Below are 21595 nucleotides of genomic sequence, written 5' to 3' on the forward strand. Positions count from 1 at the left end.
AAGCCACAGTGTAGCCACCGCCCCTGTACAAATGGGTATACCCCACAGCGACACCGAAAAGGTCCAAGCATTTGTTACTATGCGCCAACAGGAAGCCCATATTCAACTCCAACACAATATAATTGAAGAGTTATGGGCATGTAGGGTTTGCACATTGCTATCGTTTGTATTTTCTATAATGGTTGTTTAATCGTTGTATTTTTTTTTCAAAATTGTAATACAATGAAGGTTTTCAAATTAGTTAAACTATACTCCCTCCGTCCCGCACTACTCGCACTTATTTCCTTTTTGGGCGTCCCAAGTTACTTGCACTCTTTCCATTTTTAGTAAAAAATTTCACCTACAGCCGTCATTTTTGACTTTCTTATACACTCATTCCTTAATCTCCGAGCCGAAAAGGAAATGAGCGAGTAGCCTGGGACGGAGGGAGTATTTTTTTGTTCAATTCATTTCGTTGTTGTTTTTAGTGTTTTTTTTTCAAATTCATTTAAATGGGAGAGCTAGGCTGGGCTGTTGTTGGGCTAGGGTATTGGGTAGACCTTGGGAAGGGTATAATGGTTTAGCAAAGAAGTTTTAGGTTTGGCTATTGCTAGGCCGTGACTGGAGCAATCATATAATGTTATTAATAGAAAACAATTTTTAGTTATTCAAAGCAAAGTGCTGTTGTGGAGAAGTTTGAGGGGTTTTTAAAGTGTCGACTATTTACTCATTGTCTTTTTTGGCATTTTTAGGAGAAAATAAAACGTTTGTATTTCATTAACTTCAATTTTTTATTTTCTCATTTGTTTGTTTATCCTTCGTGACAATCTTGGTTGATGGATTAGTTTCATGGATAGGAGCTAGAGTCAACTAAGAGCATCTGCATCGGTGCTTGTGGGGAAGGACGGCGTCCGTGCCGTCGGCGCTGCATGCCCCTGTTCGCCGATGTGCTCTTGCCGACGGCACGGTTCTGCTCGGTGCATCGAGCACGTCCGTGCCAAAAATATAGCCGTTTTATTAACGTTTTTTGAATTTTTTTGAATTTTTAAAAAAAAAAAAAATTCCAAAATCATCTTTAAATACACACATTCATCATCCATTTTGGAGTCCTTCAAGGCCGATTCAATATTGTGAAGGCCTCGTCTCGGCTGTGGTACGTTAAGAACATTGTCGACATCATGTACACGTGTATTATCTTGCACAACATGATTATAGCTAACGAAGGACCGAGGGCGGCTAACTTTTACGACGAGGATGAAGCCGGAAGCTCAACCGCAAGGTCTCCCCCATGCTGAGGTGTGCATACGACGGTGCGCGAGAGGATCGAAACAAGACACACAATGCGCGATACCAAAACCCACATTGAGCTACAAGAAGACCTAATAAAAAACATTTGGGCAAAATTCGGCCACGAGTAGTGGTTTTTTTTAATTTTATTAATTTAATTATGTAAATTTTAATTTTTAGGATTTTAATTATGTAATTTTTAATTTTTTTAGTAATTAGTAATAGTATTTTATGTATTTTTAATGTATTTTAATATTGCGAAAATTATTTTATTTAAATTGAATAATAGAATGGTGACACCCTTGAGCATGTCCTTGCGGAAGAGTATGGATATGAATGTTGTGCTCTTGTCAAATAACATGGAGTAAAAAATGAATAAAAGTGGGTCCAAGCCCACGTCCATGATCTTTGGCTGGGGATGCTCTAAATTGTAAAATTGACTATGAAATGAAGATCTGGAATCAAGACATTTAAATGCCAATAAAGGGTCTTGCGAGTTTTGTTTCTACTTTGTATGCGATAAATATCATCAGTAATATTAAATCATTTTATCTAGTGAACATATCAATATAGTATTATAGTATATGCTTTCTTGGTGATTTTTAATTGTACGTAGGAGTGCCGAACAATAACTTTAAGTTTTTCAATTTTCAATAATGAGATTATACTATGAAAGAAATACTGTATGCTATTACATCATATTAGATGTTTGAAAACCCAATATATGATTTTTCATATAAAATCGAGTCATATACTTCGTATAGTAATATTATAAACTCAACTAGGGCACACCAACCAAGGCATGGGATACGCCAATTAATTACTCCCTATTTAAGTAATCTTTGTAGTTACATCTTTCGTTTAATTTATAGGATTAACACGTTAATCAAGTTTGATGAAAGAAAACGTGTTATTCCATGTATTGCTACCTTAATTTAACCTCACATTAAGACAAGTCATAAGGGATAAGCACACCACTACTCTTTTTCTTTTCTTTTCTTTTTTTATTCCAATAAGGTCACCTCCTTCAATTTAATTTCGGCGGAAACATTATATACTACTAATTACTAAATTTATCAAGGATCTTGACTTGATACGGGCCAAAAAACAGCATGAACAACCTATCTTGAATTCAGATAATTATCAAGAGTACTCGGATTCTGACTAAGCCAATCAAGATAAATCATAGTAGTAGATTTTATATAATAACCTAACTATTTTAGGAGTTGCATTTATTATTTTTGTTGGACATGTGAAAGTGGATATGAGAGATGTTGGGCATAGGATAGGAGCATATAGGTTTAGTTTTTGTTGCATTATTAACAATTAACAACTATATATAGAATACTAGCAAAATTAGATTTTCTAAACTGTTGACTTAACGTAATCAATAAACATATACTACCCATGCAAGAGTTTCGACACCAAATCCCAAGAATATCTTCGTGTGCTTTATATATTATGTTGTGAAGAAAATATTTTAATGTATGAGATCTATCAACGATTTTATCTTCATTTAATTTTACATATGCAGTTATATAATTGAATAGTAAGACGCGTCAATAATTGTTGGTATTTTTAAAAAAAGATTCGGCTAATAATTATTTTGACAAAATAATTAGTTGCTACTAAATGTCTTATATGCTATGTGATGAATTTATGTGTTGCCTCAAATTATTACTGTACATAAGTCATGCATAACAGCATAAGAGTCGATGAAGCAGACGAAACGGAGAGGTGGGTTAAGTTGAAAAGGCTAAATTGGAAAATACTTAACTTGTATTAAAATCTTAATAATGGGTATGGAGAGCTAGTATGATGGAATATTATAATGTTGAATATTGTTGATTAATAATCCCTTTGTTTCATTTATGGGTTAAGTTGAAAAGGCTAAATTGGAAATCACAAATAGTATTAAATTTTTGAGTGAACTACATAAATGGTACCTGATCTTTCACTTTCGTATATAAATGGTACATGATATTTATTTTATATCGTTTTTGGTACCTATAAATCACATTTTTGGTACCTGATAATATTTTCACCCCAAAATACCCTCTAAACAAATACATTTTCTCATTTGTGTCATAGAAGATATTTTGGGCATACACAAAAATAGTACCAAAATTGATATTATTAATCAATATTAATATTATTATTTTGATGTTATAAATTAATAATTTATTTATTTTTAAATATTATTCAAATATACTTAATTATAATTACAGTTATAATTATATTTAATTAATATAATAATATTATTGTTATAATACTAAAAACTAGTAGTAATTAATAAATAATTATAGTATAATTATTTAAATTATGAATCATGTAACATAAAATAATAATTAAAATTATTATTATTATTATTTTATATTAAATTAATAACTAATCAATATAGTCTTAATAAAATTTTAAAATTGTGAATTGTATTCATAATGATATAAAGAGTTGAATATTTTTAGTTAGGTGTTTCAACCATAAAATGAGTATAAAATAATTTAATAAAATATTTTAAATAATTAATTTAATTAGGTGTTTTGTTCTTGATTTATAAGTATTATGAATGCAATTAGATGTATGTATAAAATATTAAAAAGAAAGAAGAAAAAGGAGAGAAAAGAAAAAAGAGGAAAAATAAACTACGGAGAAAAAAGAAAGAAGAAAAGAAGATAAAATACTAGAAAGAAAGAAGAAAGGAAGAAATAAGAAAGGAAGAAAAAAAATCACATGTTTGGTATACAATTTAATTAAAGAAGAAAAAAATCACATGTTTGGTATACTATTTAATTAAAGAAGAAAAAAATCACATGTTTGGTACCTAAGGTTATTTTTGTCACGGGGTACCAAAAATAATATAAAATAAAGATCAGATACCATTTATGTGCGAAAGTGAAAGATCAGGTGTCATTTATATAGTTCACTCTAAAATTTTAATAGTAATATGTTAACGGGTATGGAGAGCTCTAGTATGATGGAATATTATAATGTTGAATATTGTTGATTAATAATCCCTTTGTTTCATTTAAGAGTCTACTTTTATTATTTTAGTTCTTCCTCCCACAATACAAATTTATTTTCACTTTTACAGTACAAATTTACTTTCACTTTTACTATAAATGAAAGTATGTATCACATTCAGTTAACTCATTTTATCCACATTTTATTATTCCATTTATCCTGTAAAAATAGAAATTTTGGAGATAACATGAATTTTAATGCGAAATTTGTAAAGTATGTGTGAGATAGAAAGAAAAAGTGATTGAAGTATTATTAGCCAATATTAGGGTTCAGCTCATAAAAGAGAAAAAACTTGTCAAAAGTAGAAGTTGACTAATTTGAAGGACATCCCAAAACAAATATATATATATATATATATATATATATATATATATATAGGGATGTATTCATTTCCTTTTTCTATATTTCCTACTATTTCCTTCTTCATCATGGCCGTTGATTTACTAAATCCTAGGGCCTAAATGAGTGGGTTGAATCAATTAAAATAATCACTAAACAAATCGGAAAAGGCTAAATTCGTAATAAGTGTTTTTGGTAGTTATGGTAACTTCCTTAATTTACTCCTCTGAAGATCTTCACGGTTATTCTCCTCTCTGCAATTTTTTTTTCGCTCCAGACGTGAATTATAGAAAATTCTCTTCTCTCTAATTGATTATTTCGCTCAGCCATTCCTTGCAATTATCGGATATCCGATCATTGCTAAATTGTTTAGTGTCGTCTGTTACCGGCGTGGTGATTGACAATTCAAATTCTGATTCCAAATCCACTCCTAATTTTTCAAATATTTTTCAATTCGTGATTGAATCTGCAGATTTAGATCTATGTGATGATTTATTTCGATCTAATTCTACAAATTAGATTGACTCTTGAAATTCTGATTCTTCTTCTAATTATTTTGTTTTGTTCATGTGTCTTTGAATTCACGAGATCTGAATAAGAGGTATGATGATAATCTACCCATATAGATATATTTCTGCATTTGAATGATGAATACTTTCATGCACTACCATCTGATCTCTCATCAGTATCTCAAAAATTCATTTATTTTTCCAATTTCTGATTGAAATGCCATTTTTTAAACTTGATTAAAAAATGGCAATCTGTGATGCAATTTGTTGTCAATTGACTGATATCCAGTGATTATCAAATACAAAATCACCATCTTTCGACTGAGATTGCTGTTGATTCAAACACTTTTATCAAGAATTAGTATTTGATTTATCTATGCCCATGGTATCTAATGTTAAGGAGTTTATTCAATTTCTTGATATTTCGTTTTTGTGCGCATAAATTAACTAGAACAGGCCTTGCGACACAGTTTGCTTTGCTGCATAGGCTTTCTGTTACTAATTTCCTGTCTACATATTTATTTTAAAATTATTTTATTTCTAATTTTATTTGTTTCTGTATATTGTCCTTTCTTTCTGAATTGAAATTATGAAATTTCTTGTTCCAATTACTAGTATTTTGCTAAGTAAGTTAAAATTGTTCATTAAGGCTCTTAATGTGTCATGTTTCGATGTTTGGCACACGTTTCTTGTTTAACCCAAGGGTTTAATAAGCCTATGGGCTAGGGTATAGTACTTACACATTATATGGAAGTTGTAAAAGAGCGTGTAACTGACGTATATAAACATCACGTATTTTTTAAATTTACATATTTTACCGAATAAAGTTATGGAAAAGGTGCAAGGATACATATAATGCACCAAATAAATGTGCATAATGATATCTATTTTCTGTGTAATGCATAATACGTTGGAGGAATTAATGAAGGACCGAGAGTATGCATCATTCATTTAGGGTTTAGATATGTCGTGTTTCAATGTTTAGCACACGTTTCTTGTTTAACCCTAGGGTGTGCCGTTAGCAACTTACAAATTACACGGATGTTAAGGCCTACAAAACCATATTCACCCCTATACACAAAAAAATTGTCATAATGCATACTATATTGCAAATAATGCCATTGGATGCAGACGTAATGCACATCATAAATAATAGTACTGCACCTAATACTTATCTGAATATCGATAATCTTTCGGCGCTTAAAGAAAGTCGTAAATCAAATAACATATTTTACATCCCTCTAGCTTATTGTACTGTATAATGTATTAGTGCATTGTTTGTTTTACAAGTTGCATTATGTATCGTGTCATTTATATTATGTGGGATGTAATACGCATTATTACTGAATAATGCAAACATCTTTAACAATAATGCACAAAGTAATAAATGTAATGCACATATTATAAGTTTGAATAATTACTTGTAATCCATTCATACTACATATTCCCAAAAACATTGTCAACTACCAACACGCATCTTAATGTTGCAAAAAACTTCAGTATCAAATTCAAATGTGAACCACCAAATCAAGGATTTCGTTAACCTCCATCAACCTATATGCAAAACCATCACTCGCTACAGACCATAATTATCAACCCACTGCTCGAAATTGAACTTTGCAGGTCTCTCCCTCCAATACTTTGTCGCTTTAGTTTGGTTTGCAGAACCTCGGGTGTTGTGCGCACAGGTAAGGAGCGTCCGTGCAATCTTGATTCTACACATCTCTAAGCCTTTTGTTCCTTTTGCACTCAGCCACTGGTATAATGTCGTCCACTACGTCGTCTATCTCGTCCCTAAGCTCCTTGTCTGATATTACCAAACAAAACAACACATTAGAAAATTATCACCAATTCAAAAGTCAGCATCATATGACCTGTGTAAGGTTTGACACGTAAATCAAAAAAGCTATTGCTTCAGTCAGAACATATAATGCAAAAAGTACCACCCATAATGCGTTTGAAAAAGCAAATAATGCACTTATTACCATAACATAACATATTTATCAATTTAATCAACAACCTGAAGCTTAGTTTGTAATCTGAGTCAATTAACAAATACAATCAACACCTCTGTTGTGCTTACTATACTCCTCATTATACTCTTTTATAATGCAAAATGTATTCGACATAATGAAACTCTCATACGACATAATGCATTGTCTAAAGCGAAAAATGCATACGTATTACACCAAAAAACTAGTAACCAATATCAACAATACATCACAGATTCATAATGCAATACCCAAACGCAGGAGTAACCATATTGAATCTTGTCTGAGTTTCTTAAACATCAAAGACAATAAACGTATTAATGCCTGCTATAGACATCATAATGCTCAATATATGATATATAATGCACAGTCCAAAATAAATAATGTATCAGTTAAGGAACATAATGGCACTTACATGTATACATAATGCATTGTCTACACCCAAAAATGCACATGTAATACACACAAAGACTAGTATACCATATCAAGACTACAACTCATGCTGAGCCATACACTCCACCAAATGCATAATTACGGATTCATAATGCACCTCCCACACCAAACAATAACAATATGTAAACTTTGACAGAGTTGCTTAACCCACAGAGTCAGTACCCGTATTAATACATAATATAGACAGCATAATGCAAATATTATGTTACATAATGCATAGTACAACATAAATAATGCATAAATATAATATTGCCTGAATAATTCTTACATATATAATGCGTCATATACTGCACATAATGACACTTACATATATACATACTGCATTAAGCAAACATGGAATAATCCTTCCACAAAATCGACATATAAGATATTGAATTCCACCAGCAGCGCCGCAAATTTACCTGCAACTTGAGATGGTTGTGAGCGTGGACGTCCTCGCATATTCTATCTGTCTGGCAATAACCAAATAAAATTCCAAATCAAACAATGCTCTCAGACCCAGAATAAATAAAACCCAGTAGGATTCAGAGAAATGTCAGAACACACAATACAACCCAGTCGGCCATCAAAATGCATGCTTTTAAACCCAAATCAATAAATTCCGGTGTGAATTTATTGTTCCGCCACAGTTGTCGCTGTTACAAGTTATAGTTATCGCACCAAAACAATATTTAAAGCACAGACACGTACCCTGACGCCGGTAGGGTTTCGTTGTTACGAACGGCGGAGGATGTGTGATGAAATTTCGGACACTTGCGGTCGATTACTTGAAAGAGTTGCTCGTTGTTCACAGATCTAGGGTTTGGGGAGAGGCGATAGTGGAGAGAGTGGAGAGTTGGAAGATTTGGTGTACAACGTTTAATGACCGAGAATGAAGAGTTGGAAGTTTCAAATCTCTATAATTTCGCTCTTTCCAAATTCTGGCAGTTCTAATCTCGTAGAATTACTTTTTTAGCCTTATAATGCACACACACAGGTTCCATAATGCAACACGGATTCACATTTGAATTGTCAATCTGGACCGTTGATGTAGTTGATCTAACGCCTAAGAATGAGAAGAAGAAAGGATGTTATAGTTGAAAAGGAGAATAATGCTCCCATATATATATATATATATATATATATATATATATATATATATATATATATATAAGACAAAATGAAGACTCGTATTCCATTAACTTTTTTTTCCATTATTTTTGTTTTCATTTCTTAAAACATGTGATGAGTCAAATATAAAATCCTATTACGAGACAAAGGAAATATCGAAGAGTCATATTTATTGAAATCAAGTCACACTCAATACCGAGGGCGAGACCTGGCTATGAGCAAGCCAACTGACCTGATATGATAACACTTATGAGGCGAAAGTTCTAGAGTATAAAACATGGAAGGGTCTTTATAAAATTAAAGTGAAATTTTATGTAATTAAAGTCGTTATTTTAGTGATGGACCATATATTCAAATAACTCATTCATCTCACATTTTATTATAAAAGTATATAAAAATAAGATCGATATTCCACTAATTTTTTCACCAATTTTCTATATTATATTTCATAAAATTCATGTCAGATCAAAGGGTGACGTGTATTGGACAGTAGCCTCGATTCGTAGACTGTTGCTATTAAAAAAATAACCAATCAATCGCATGTTTTCACCGAAAAAGTGGAATCTGAAAATTTTGGAAGCATATTACTCATTTTTTTATTTTATGGCAAAAGATTTCTCATTTTTTTTATAAATTAAAATAAAGATAAAAACAAAAATCATGTCTGTATCACTCCGATTGCAAGGAACTTAGAAGAATATTTACTAAAAAATTATCAATTGATACCATATAATATGCCTAAAAATAACTTTAACGTAAACTTATTGATATAGGTTATCACAAATTTTAAAATAAATAAATAAGAAATTGTACAAGACATCTCAATACATATTTATATCCAAATTTATAGTATTAAATAAGTTGTTAGTAATTATAAGTATCAACTGAATTACAAATATGTCATTTTAATTTTGGGTTCAAATCTAAATAGACCTCAAATTGATAAAATATTGCACGAAAAATAGCTAATCACGTCTATATGGTTATGGTAACAGAATAAAGTTTTTCTTTACTATTTTAAGAGTCTGAGCATCCACAACCGTGCTCTTGCCAGCGGCACGGTTGTGTGCCCGGGCGGTACTATTCATGCCTGCTCTCTGGCAAGAGCACAACACCCACAACTGTGCTCTTCCGCAAGGACGAGCACAATTAATTTAAAATTCAATTAAACAATAACATTTCCATAATATTAAAATTCATTTAAAAACCACAATAAATATTACAAATGACAAATAAAATTAAATATTACATAATTAAAATCCTAAAAATGAAAAATTACATAATTAAAATCCTAAAAATTAAAAATTACATAATTAAAATCCTAAAAATTAAAAAAAACCACTACTCGTTGCCGAATTTCACCCACATGTGGTTGATTAGAGCATCTGTAACCCTTGGGGCCGGGCCGCAAATTGCGAGTCCCGGCCCGTCCCATGCATTACACGGAAGGGCGGCACGGCTCAGGCCCGTCCCGGTGACGCGTGACCGGCCTGGGGAGCGTCCCGAGTCCCGGCCCGGGACGGGGTTGCACGGAGACGGGCCGCAAGTCCCGCGTCCCGGCCCAGCGTTGTACGGTGACGGGCCGGGCCGCAACCAATTTTTTTTTTATATTTTAAATTCGAAATTTTTATATTTTAAATTCGAAATTTTTGTCAACTACGTTGTCACCGAGCCGCCCGTGCAGGGCCTTCCTCACGACATCCGCAATGTCATGGCTCGTTCAGCTGCGATGCGCCAAGAGGAACAACACACTCGCCTCCAAGCCGATCTAATCGAAGAAATTTGGACTCGCAACAACGTTTTCCAGCATTGACGTTATGTTTTCATGTATTTTATTTTCAGTTTGAAAATTTATATGTTGTAATTTTGCAGTATTCGATGAAATTAAATTTTCCGTGTTATAAATTTACAGCGTTTTTTATTTTACTTTCAAAATAGGTTGGAGTTGTGAATAGTGTCATTTATTAGTTGCGGCCCGGGCCGCAACCTGCAGGGTTACAGCAGTTGGGGCCTGGGCCGCAACTGTAGAGGAATGATGACGTGGAGGGGACTTGGGGCCGGAAATGGGGACGGGGTTACTGATGCCCTTAGGTCTTCTTGTAGTTGATTGTGAATTCGAGTATCGCGCATTGTGTGTCTTGTCTCGATCCTCTGGCCAACCGTCGTATGCTCGCCTCGGCGTGGGGGAGACCTCGCTGTTGAGCTTTCGGCTTCGTCCTCGTCGTAGAAGCTAGCCGCCCTCTGCCCTTCGTCGGCTATAATCATGTTGTGTAATATAATACACGTGAACATGATGTCGGCGATATTATTCGCGTACCACAGCCGAGCCGGGGCCTTCACAATGTTGAATCGAGCTTGAAGGACCCCGAAGGCTCTTTCGACGTCCTTCCGCGCTGACTCTTGACGCTGCGCAAAAAGAACCCGTCTCGGGTCGTGCGGGTTGTGGAGCGTCTTCACGAACGTCGACCACCGTGGGTAGATACCATCGGCGAGATAGTAACCCATGCGGTATGTATTTCCGTTGATGGTGAAGTCGATCGCTGGTGCTACACCATTCATCACATCATTGAAGAGTGGTGAAGAATAGAGCACGTTCAAGTCGTTGTTGGATCCGACAACACCGAAATATGCATGCCAAATCCATAGGCGATAGTCGGCGACCGCCTCAAGGATAAGTGTTGGGCCGCCGCCTTTGTGACCGCTTAAGTGTTGCCCCCTCCAAGCAGTCGGGCAATTCTTCCACCTCCAATGCATGCAGTCAATGCTGCCAAGCATTCCGGGAAAGCCATGGACTGATTCGTGAAGACGAAGCAACCGTTGGCAATCATCGGTGGTGGGTGCTCGAAGGAATTCATCCCCAAAAGCAGAACGAACGCCCTCGCAAAAATTCTTTAAACAAAGGATTCCAGTGGACTCACCGATATGCAAATACTCGTCGAAGATGTCGGCCGTTTGCCCAGTAGCGAGTTGTCGGATGGCACACGTACACTTCTGCAACGCCGTGATACTTTGCCGACCGGCTGCATCTACACCTGTTTGAAAGTATTCAACACGTGCGGACAATGTGTTGACAATTCGCATGAACAAGCGCTTTGACATGCGAAAACGGCGCCTGAAGTAATCTGCCGGAAACCGCGGATGGTCGGCAAAGTAGTCGGCAACGAGCCTTTCGTGGCCTCCCTCCCGGTCACGATGGATGTAGCGGCGATTTGATCTAGTGCGTTGAGGAGGATGAGCGGGGGTATTCGCCGCGACATATGCTTCGTAAGCGGCACGATGTTGTTCGTAGTATTCTTGTTCTTCGCGCTCCGCTTCCGCCATGAGATGAGTGAAATCCATTTGATGTTTTGAGTGAAGGTTGAATGTGTTGATAGTTTGTATAAGAATTATGAATGAGAGATGAATGAGAGATGAATTGATGTGATAAATGAGTGATGAATGTGTGTATTTATAGATGATTTTGGGAAAAAAAAATAAAAAAAAAATCAAAAAAATTCAGAAAAAACTGGAAAAAAACGGCCATATTTTTGGGATTTGGAAAATATTTTTTTTATTTTTTAGCATTATTTATAATTAAATACCGATTTTTTTTTTAAAAAAATAAAAAAAATGTTTAAACACAACGGCTATGCCGTTGACGAATGGGAGCGCGCCACGTGTGCGTCCGCTGGCACGGACGTGCTCGATACATCGAGCAGCGCCGTGCCAGCGGCGCGAGCGCAGCGGCGGCGGATGGCGTCCGTACCAGCAGCGCGGACGGCGGTGGCGACGGACGCCACCGCTGCGCATGCTCTGAGGATGCAGTTCAAAGGCAAAGTACTTGAAGTTTTTTTATAACTTACATTTTCTATATTCAAATTATTTTATAAGGGCATCCACAATGGAACGCCCGATGGCACGCCCGATGCGTGCCATCGTCCGCGGGCGCCATCGTCCGCCCCATTGTGGGTGCCCGCCATCGTCCGCGCCATACGCCCACTCCCGATGCATCGTCCGCGGTTGAAGCGCGGACGATGGCATATCGTCCGCGCCATTGTGGGCTCGGCTGACGATGAGCTATCGTCCGCGCCATCGGGTGCCCCATTGCGGGATCGGCGGACGATGCCACACATTTTTTATTTTTGTATAAATACCCCTACCCCACCTTCATTTGTAACGTTTCATTTTCACGATTTCACTCTCGAAACTCACATTTTTATTATTTCGACGAAATGGATGCAAGTCCCAACAGTCCGATGTTTGGGGGGGCGCGTTGGCCGGGTACAGAACCCGACGAATATCGGCCGTTCGACGCCAATTCACAGTACGATCCCGAATTCAGCATGGAATCGTACAAGGCCCTCAAGAAGTGTACGGACCCCGCCGAAGCCGAAATTCTCCTGGGGTTGATCGATGAGTTGCGTCGAAAGTTGGGAATTGCGTAGATTGGCTAACTTGAATCGTGTAACTTTTGTGTATTTATTAATGCAATATTCATCGGTTTTGGTTACTCGTTGTGTTTTTAAATTAGTTTGCATTATATATTTGAAAACATTTAAATTAATTAACAAAACAATATTAAAATATATAGGGCGCGCCTTAGGCCGCCCCATTGCATGTGGGAGGGTAGGAGGATAAAACTGCTGACGTGGCGCGCCATAGGGCGTCCCATTGTGGATGCCTAATGGATACAGCGAAGCTCTTCTTATTTTTCAAAGTCAATTAGATTTGTAGTTAAAAAATTTTGGTTAGTGTCCAGTAGAGATGATACGAGCCATGTTTGCGATTCTAAATCCAAGGAAAATATTGGGTGTGTTTTCACATTGAAGCTTCCTTATAAAAGGGACCCAAATTTCACAGTGATTCTTCAGTTATCATTAAATAATATTTTGACTTTGCAGTAGTGGGAAAGATTCGTTGACTGTACTTTGAAGGAATTATTTAGTTTAACGCCACTATAATCATATTAGAAACGTTGTAATAGTTTTGGAAGTTTGTGCAAAATTATAATTAAAGAACTCCACTAGCCTCTAATTTGACTCTAGGCAATGTTTTAATTAGTGTTAAGCTCTGAGAAATAAGTATGCGCAAAAATTAGAGCGATAAAGAATTATAGACCAAATATAAATATACAAAACATGGGATGGGTCTTTGATAATTTAGGGCTTATAATAATCAATAGATTAATAATTGTATAGTGACGGTGACGCATAATTTTGAATTGGTCTTTAGGGCATCCACGGCGGTTCGAATATCCCGGTGGACATCTCAAAAACACCTCATGTCACGTCATAAGGACTTCCCACTGCATTGCCACGTTATAAGGACTTCCCACTGCACAGTGGCGGACATCCCGACGGACTTCTCACATTAATAAAAATTCGCAAATTCACCAAATTAAATCATTTACGGAATTAAACAATTTACGGAATTAAAATTTATGGAACGATTACAGAATAAAATTTTCATTAAATAAAAAAAAGAAAGGTACATTTAAAAAAACTAAAAAAAGTACATTTCAACAAATAAAAATTTCATCTATGATGACCAGTATTTATAGAATTTTCGAAAAAAATATAAAATAATCGGGACGTCCGTGGGGTCAACGCAATGGCGGACGTTCGCAATGACGTCGCGACGAACGTCCCGGGAACGCCGCGGAACTCCGGTGTCCGCAGCGGACGTCCATATCCGCGTCACCTTTGCACAATTGCGGACGTCCGCCGGGACGGGTGCCATTGTGGATGCTCTTATGCCCTAATAAGCGGTAAGTATGCAATATTCATGGATTCCCTAAATCTATCCTTATGATTATACTAATCAATTATCCATATTTTAGTGTCCTATTAGTGAGAACGAGATATTGGTGGATTTAATTTATCAAATTCAATCTAACCAACCCTCCTATAAGTCCAACATATTGAACATTAACTTTTGTAGTGCCATTGTTAAATATCAATCATTTGAAAGGGTAAATGGCCGAACTCATTCTTTTCAACTCCTACAATTCGAATATCTTAATTAATAATAGTCATTATCAAGAATTAATCAATCATGAGCGTAATTCAACCCATGAGTAAATCCACGAAATTTATGTAAAATTGATCAACTCTGTCCATCCAAATCTTATCTGTTGGGCATGAGTTTACATCCCGAAAATAACATTATCATGATGTTAGTGTTAGCTCAAGACTACGACTTATATTCTAAATTTTTTTGACGCACAAAGAAACACGGTTTTAAACTTGCAATATTACTTCATCTTCATGCATCTTATCTTAAATTAATTTAATAAAACAAAAAAGTCAGTTAAAGCACGTAGTCTTCACCATGGCGTCAATCCTTCCCACATTAATTTAATAAATTCCCATAATTGATAATGACTTGCTAATTTTATTTGATACATAAGGTTAGCGTTGAATCGCCGGTATTCTTATTTCTTAATGTAGGCCCCATCCAAGCGATTTCAACCCCAGCTAGTACGCAATTGCTGAATAACTTTTTGGAGCCTCGTTGAATTTCTGAAAACACCAAAGTACCCTTGAATATTTTAATAGTCACCCTCATATGTGAAGGGTATTCATGTAAATGGCAACACAAGCCCCTAAATCGCCCATTCCTATATAAACAGCTCAGTACAAAATAATCATACGTACATCAAAATTAGTTCGACGCTTCACTCAAAGAATATGGCCTCACCGTCCACCACCACAGCCACGGCGGAGCAAGGCGGATTCTCCGATCTTCATCCCGATGTTATAAAGTCACACATCCTCAGCCGGCTGGACGGTCCAGCCCTGGCCTCCGCCGCTAGCTGCTCCCCCACCCTCCGCCGCCTCTCCGACGACGACAGCCTCTGGTTAAACATCTGCGAATCGACGTGGCCGTCCACCGCCACGTCACGGATGCGCCACCTCATCTCCTCTTTCCCCTGCAGCGGCCCCCGCGCATTCTTCTCCCACGCCTTTCCAATCGCGAGCAACGGAGGCAACCTATCCCGCAGTCAGTCCCCTCCGCCGCCGGAGCTGATCTCCGCCGTCGACGTGCACTACAAAAACGACCTAATTTTCACGAAAATTCAGGAGACCGAGACCGAGAGCGGGTGGTTCCGGTGCTCGCCTTTCAGAATCGACCTACTGGAGCCGAAAGACGTGGTTCCGACGGCGATCAAGCACCCGGAGGGGGACGAGGAGTGCAAGGAGATGATTGAGAACATGAATTTGAGCTGGATCCTGATCGACGCCGCGGGGCGGCGGGCGGCGAACCTCTCGTCGCAGCGGCCGGTGGCGGTGCAGCGGCACTGGCTGACCGGAGAGGTGCAGGCGCGGTACGCATCGATCCTGGCCGTGGACGGGGCGCACGTGCAGTGCGCGATCGTAGTGACGTGCGGCGGGGCGGAGAGCGGGGAGATGCAGGTGAGGGAGGTGAGTTTGGAGATGGAGGACATGGATGGAACGCATTTGAATGGGAAGGACAGTTTGGTCTTTTTGCAAGGGGCGTTGGAGGGTAGAAAAGGAACGGGCCGGAATAGGGTGGAGGAGGGTCAGAGAAGGTACGCTGAATTTGTCGAGATGAAGAGAGAGAGGAAGGAGAGAAAGCAGAGGACAGAGGGGGCATTAGATGTGTTCTGCGTCGCGTTTGGGGTTTCGATTTTTGTTGCTCTTTGCTGTTTTCTTTTTAACTAAAAATTCATATACTCCTGCACACTATTTGGTGGGACAAAGAGTAATTATATGATTTTGAAGGGGAAGCTCGGAATTAGGTGAAGATTGATACTGTAAACTGTAAACAGATTATTTGATTATAAAAATTATCAAATATACGAGATTTTTTTTCATTGAAGTGCAATACCAATCCTAATCTCACTATACGACAAACGGATTCCGTCCGTTTCCTCTATTATTTCGTCTTCATTTGGTATTACAAAGCAATGATAGATTTTGTTAGTACATGTTAATGTTGTGTCGAACGTTGATATTGTTTACATTTTTATAGTACTCCCTCCATCTCACTTTAGGACTCCCGGTTTACCATTTTTTGGGTATCCCATTTTAGAAGTTCCGGTTGGAATATTCCATAAATGGTATTAGGCCACACATTCCACTAACCTTTTTACACTCACATTTTATTATAAAACTAATACTCCCTCCGACCTATGTTACTCGCACTTTTCATTTTAAGCCGTAAATTTGGGATTGATTTTTTAGTGTAATTAAATTAGAATTTTAAGTGTAATGAGACATTACTTAATAAAGGAGCTCTTAAACTTAAACTAACATATTAATTAAATGCATTAATTCTAACTTAAACTATAAATAGTGTAAGGAGTTTGTGACGAGCCGAAAAGTAACAGTGCAAGTAACATGGGACGGAGGGAGTAAAAAAAAGTAGGACTCGCATTCCACTATCGTTTTTCACTAACTTTCCTTTACATTTCTTAAAACCCGTGCCGAACTCAACTGGGACTCCTAAAGTGGGACGAAGGGAGTACTAATTTCTTTTTCATACTGAAGTGTGCAATATTTTGGGGAATTATTTTTTTTTTTTTATGAAGAAGCAAAATGCTCAAACTATTGAAGATAGTGAGCTAAAGTTCAATAGAGCAACTAATAACAATCTGCAACAAAATAAAAATACAAAACCCCCACAAGAATAAGTGAGACTGGGGGCACCCTGACAACCAAGACATGTTGAAGGAAGATGAGAAGAGCTAAACAACCAAGTGATAACAGAAATCAACAACCACCCAAAGCCAAAAACCTCCCGAGCTCGCACTTTCTCTAGATGAAGAGAACATACCTGTGAACACATGCTCGCCACCTTGTGATTCATGTGTCTTGCCATTCTCTAATGTCTTTCAAATTTTCAACCATTTGTCCTGGTGGAAAGAAAAAGTTTGCGCTCCAGCCACGTATCCAAGTTCCAAGACCACAACAACCTTTTTCCTCGAACTCCCAATTTGGTTTGGAACCATGGAATGTGATCTTGTTCCTGATATCTCAAATAGACCTAGAAATGACATAGAATATGTGAAGAGAACAAATGTGTAAATCGACGCAGGGTTTAACGTGGTTCGATCCACAATCGGATCTACATCCACGGAGGAAGATGGTGATGATTTTATTGAAGAGACAAAAAGGAGAAAGCAATTACAATACACGCACACTCGCTACAGTAGTCGGAGAAGACACTACTCGATCCAGCTAGCTAAAGAATTACAAAGTGTATTCACTCCTCTAAAACTCTCTCTCTGATTCAGATTGAATTCAGCCGAAAAATTGAAGAAGAAGAGAGTTGGTTATGAGCTTTAACCGATCCTCGAACTGTTTCAACGGCTAGTTCCAAGTTTTAGCTAAAACTTGGGCCTTCGAGAATTGGGCCGCGAATTAACCTTCTGGGCCCGGTTGGTTGATCCAGACACGCTTAACCCAACAAATCTCCACCTTGGCTGAATCTACCAACAAGCACCTCCACCTTCACTCAAGTTTACTCATCTCCTAGCTGTCAAATTAACTAAGCTTAAGCAATGCTCAAACTTAGCACTTGGTAGTGGTTTAGTCATCATGTCAGCCGCATTCTCAGAGGTGTGGACCTTCTTGATTGCCACCATACCTCTGCTCACTTCATCCCTCACAAAATGAAGTTTGATATCAATGTGTTTACTCTTCACATGGAAAGTCTGATGCTTGGCCAGGCTGATGGCACTATTGCTGTCACACAAGATGGTTACAGCCTTCTGCACCACACCAAAATCCTCCAATATTCCCTTAAGCCACTTAGCTTCCTTAACTGCTTCTGTTAAGGAGATATACTCTGCCTCCGTTGTAGAGAGAGCTACTACAGATTGGAGATTGGACTTCCAACTGATTGCTGTGCCAAAAAGCTTAAAGATATAGGCAGATTGGGACTTTCTACTATCAACATTTGCAGCATAATCTGCATCACAGTAGCCTATGAGCTCATCCTCACCATCTGCTGTGCAGAATAACAATCCCAAATCTTGTGTGCCCACCAAATACTTCATTATCCACTTTAGAGCCTGTCAATGGGTGCCACCTGGATCTGCCATGTACCTGCTGGTGAGACTTATGGCATGTGATAGATCAGGCCGAGTACACAACATCATGTACATAATACTTCCTACAATACTTGCATAAGGCACCCTAGACATCAGTTTTCTCTCTTGATCATTTGCAGGTTTCTGACTGACAGATAGCTTGAAATGTGGACTTGTTGGAGTTGATACCTTTCTAGAGTCACTCATTTGGAATTTGATCAACATCTTCTTGATATAACTATGTTGCATCAGCCATAGTTTCTTGGCAGATCTGTCCCTTATGATATCCATGCCAAGAATTCTTTTTGCATTGCCCAAGTCCTTCATTTCAAAAGCTTATTCCAAGTCTTCTTTTACTTGTTTAATATCTGACTTGCTGGGACCAGCAACAAGCATATCATCCACGTAGAGCAACAAATAAGCAATTGCTTTACCTCCTTTGTATCTTATGTAAACACAGCTGTCAAATGCAGACTTCTTAAAACCAAGTTTCTCCATCTGTCTGTCAAAAGTTAAATACCACTGACGGCTGCTCTGTTTTAGTCCATAGAGGCTTCTCTTTAGACAGCAGACTTTGTCTTCATCTCCCTGCTTAATGAATCCTTGTGGCTGCTCCATGTAGATGGTTTCTTCTAATTCACCATGTAAAAAGGTTGTCTTTACATCTAGCTGTTGCAGATCCCAATCCCTCCTAGCCACTATGGCCATGAGGATCCTTATTGAGGTGTGTTTCACCACAGGGGAAAACACCTCAGTGTAGTCAATCCCCTCCTCCTGTGTGAAACCCCTTGCCACCAAACGAGCCTTGTACCTGATGCTATCATTCTCAGAGGCCTCCACCTTCTTCTTGTAAATCCATTTGCAAGAAATGGGCCTTTGTTGAATTTGTGATCTGAGGACTAGGATCCAGGTCTTATTCCTGATTAGAGAATCTATCTCATCCTCCATAGCCTTGATCCACTTCTCTTTATCCTTACTACCAATAGCTTCTTTGTAGTTGCTAGGTTCTGAAATCTCCAACTCCTCTGCAACACATAGTGCATAATACACAAAATTTGCATCCCCATATCTGGTTGGTGGTCTAATATCTCTTCTGGTCCTATCTCTGGCCAGAACGTATTGCTGAGTTTGTGGCTCTGGATGCAAATCAGTAGGTTGCTCTACCTCTTCATCAGAGGACACCAACTGCCCCCTGAGGTCAGTATTATCTGAACCTTCATTTCTTTGCTCATGCTGCTCAAAAGTGATTCCAGTAGGTGCTGCAGTAGTCTCTGTCTGCTGAGTGGTCTTGAATGGCATGATTGATTCATCAAAAATGACATCTCGGCTAATGATGACCTTTTGATTACCTTCTTCTATACACCAAAGTCTGTATGCTTTAGAACCATCTTGATAGCCAAGGAAAATGCATCTTTGTGCTCTAGGTTCAAGCTTTCCTTGTCTTATGTGAGCATAAGCTCTACAACCAAAAATTCTGAGCTTCTCATAACCCCCTTGACTTCCAAACCATCTGCTATCCGGAGTATCAAAACCAATAGCTGAGCAAGGACATTTGTTGATCAACTTTACTGCGGTGGAGACAGCTTCTGCCCAGAATTTCTTAGGCATCCCAGATTCAAATAGCATGCATCTTACTCTCTCGAGGAGAGTCCTATTCATTCTCTCCGCGGTTCCATTTTGATGTGGATTCCCCGGAGCTGTCCTATGCCTTCTCACCACTTTTTGTTTACAGAAAGTGTCAAACTCTCCTGACAGGAACTCTAGCCCGTTGTCTGTCCTCAGGCACTTCAAACCATGGCCTTTCTCTACCTGAGCAGCCTTATACCAAGTACTGAACTTATCAAACGTGTCTGATTTTTCTTTTAAAACCCAGACCCAAACCTTTCTGCTGTAATCATCAACAATACTCAGGAAGTATCTGCCACCACCTATGGAATTAACCGGGCTAAGACCCCATAAATCAGAGTGGCAGTAGTCCAGGGGCCTGGTGGAGTTGTGTTTTCCTGAGCCATAAGGTAATTTCTTTCCCTTTCCCAGTAAACAAGATTCACACATCTTCACTGTCTCCTTATCATCACAGGCAAAGACACCTTTCTTTATCAGTTCTTTGAGACCCTTTTCACCCACATGGCCTAATCTCTTATGCCACAATGCTAAATTCTGTCCCTCAGCAATATGGGAACTTCCCACAATAACATCAGCCTCCAGATAATACAACTTATTTCTTCTAGATGCTGACATAGCAACAGTATCACCATTCATCACCCTCATGCTTCCACTAGAAAAAACACAAGAGAAACCCTTCATTTCCAGCACACCAACAGATACAAGATTCCTTTTAATGCTAGGTATATATCTTACTTCAGTCAGCAATTTTATAGAACCATCATGCACCTTAAAACGAATGTTACCAATGCCTTTAACAACACACACCTGGTTGTTGCCGAGCAAAACTGAGCCATGTGCTTCAGTCAGGTTTTCAAACCAATCCTTGTGGCTGCATATGTGGAATGAGCACCCTGAGTCCACTATCCAAGAGTCAGCAATGGGCCTCTCAGTCACGTTCATGACCTGCGCTGACTCCAAATCTGCTGCACAGTCAGCAGTATGTTGATCAGAGTTATTGCCCTCAGCAAGCTTTTTCTTCAATGCCCAGCAATTCTTCTTGATATGTCCAGGCTTCTTGCAATAGTTGCAAGACCTGGACTCTTTCTGATCCCATTCTTTCTGGCCCTTTCCTTTCCATTTCTCAGGATTTTGCTTCTTCCACTTATCAGGTTTCTTGATATTAGCCTTCACGTTCAAGCTTTCTCCAATCTGATCACGCAATTTTGATGAAGAATTCTGAAAATCCTTCAACTTCAAAGCCG

At 38.0% G+C, this 21595-nt stretch overlaps 1 protein-coding gene and 2 non-coding genes across 3 annotated transcripts; all 3 read left to right on the forward strand.

Annotated features, from left to right (window-relative positions):
- The first annotated feature begins 5222 nt into the window (after positions 1-5222).
- LOC121758076 lies at positions 5223-5307 on the forward strand. The gene has a single exon (XR_006041322.1). It is a non-coding gene; the product is annotated as a small nucleolar RNA Z195/SNORD33/SNORD32 family (small nucleolar RNA).
- A 74-nt stretch (positions 5308-5381) lies between these two features.
- LOC121758082 lies at positions 5382-5467 on the forward strand. The gene has a single exon (XR_006041324.1). It is a non-coding gene; the product is annotated as a small nucleolar RNA Z196/R39/R59 family (small nucleolar RNA).
- Positions 5468-15311: 9844 nt separating this feature from the next.
- Positions 15312-16510, forward strand: LOC121798620 (probable F-box protein At2g36090). Its single transcript, XM_042197706.1, has one exon. It carries the CDS (start codon positions 15358-15360, stop codon positions 16351-16353), a length of 996 nt encoding a protein of 331 aa, XP_042053640.1. The 5' UTR covers positions 15312-15357; the 3' UTR covers positions 16354-16510.
- The last annotated feature ends 5085 nt before the right edge of the window (positions 16511-21595 follow it).

The sequence above is a fragment of the Salvia splendens genome, chromosome 1, assembly GCF_004379255.2.
Source record: "Salvia splendens isolate huo1 chromosome 1, SspV2, whole genome shotgun sequence".
Lineage (NCBI taxonomy): Eukaryota > Viridiplantae > Streptophyta > Magnoliopsida > Lamiales > Lamiaceae > Salvia > Salvia splendens.

What these genes read in the sequence shown, in the direction of transcription:
- LOC121798620 (XM_042197706.1), top strand. Translation starts at nt 15,358, where the DNA reads ATGGCCTCACCGTCCACCACCACAGCCACGGCGGAGCAAGGCGGATTC.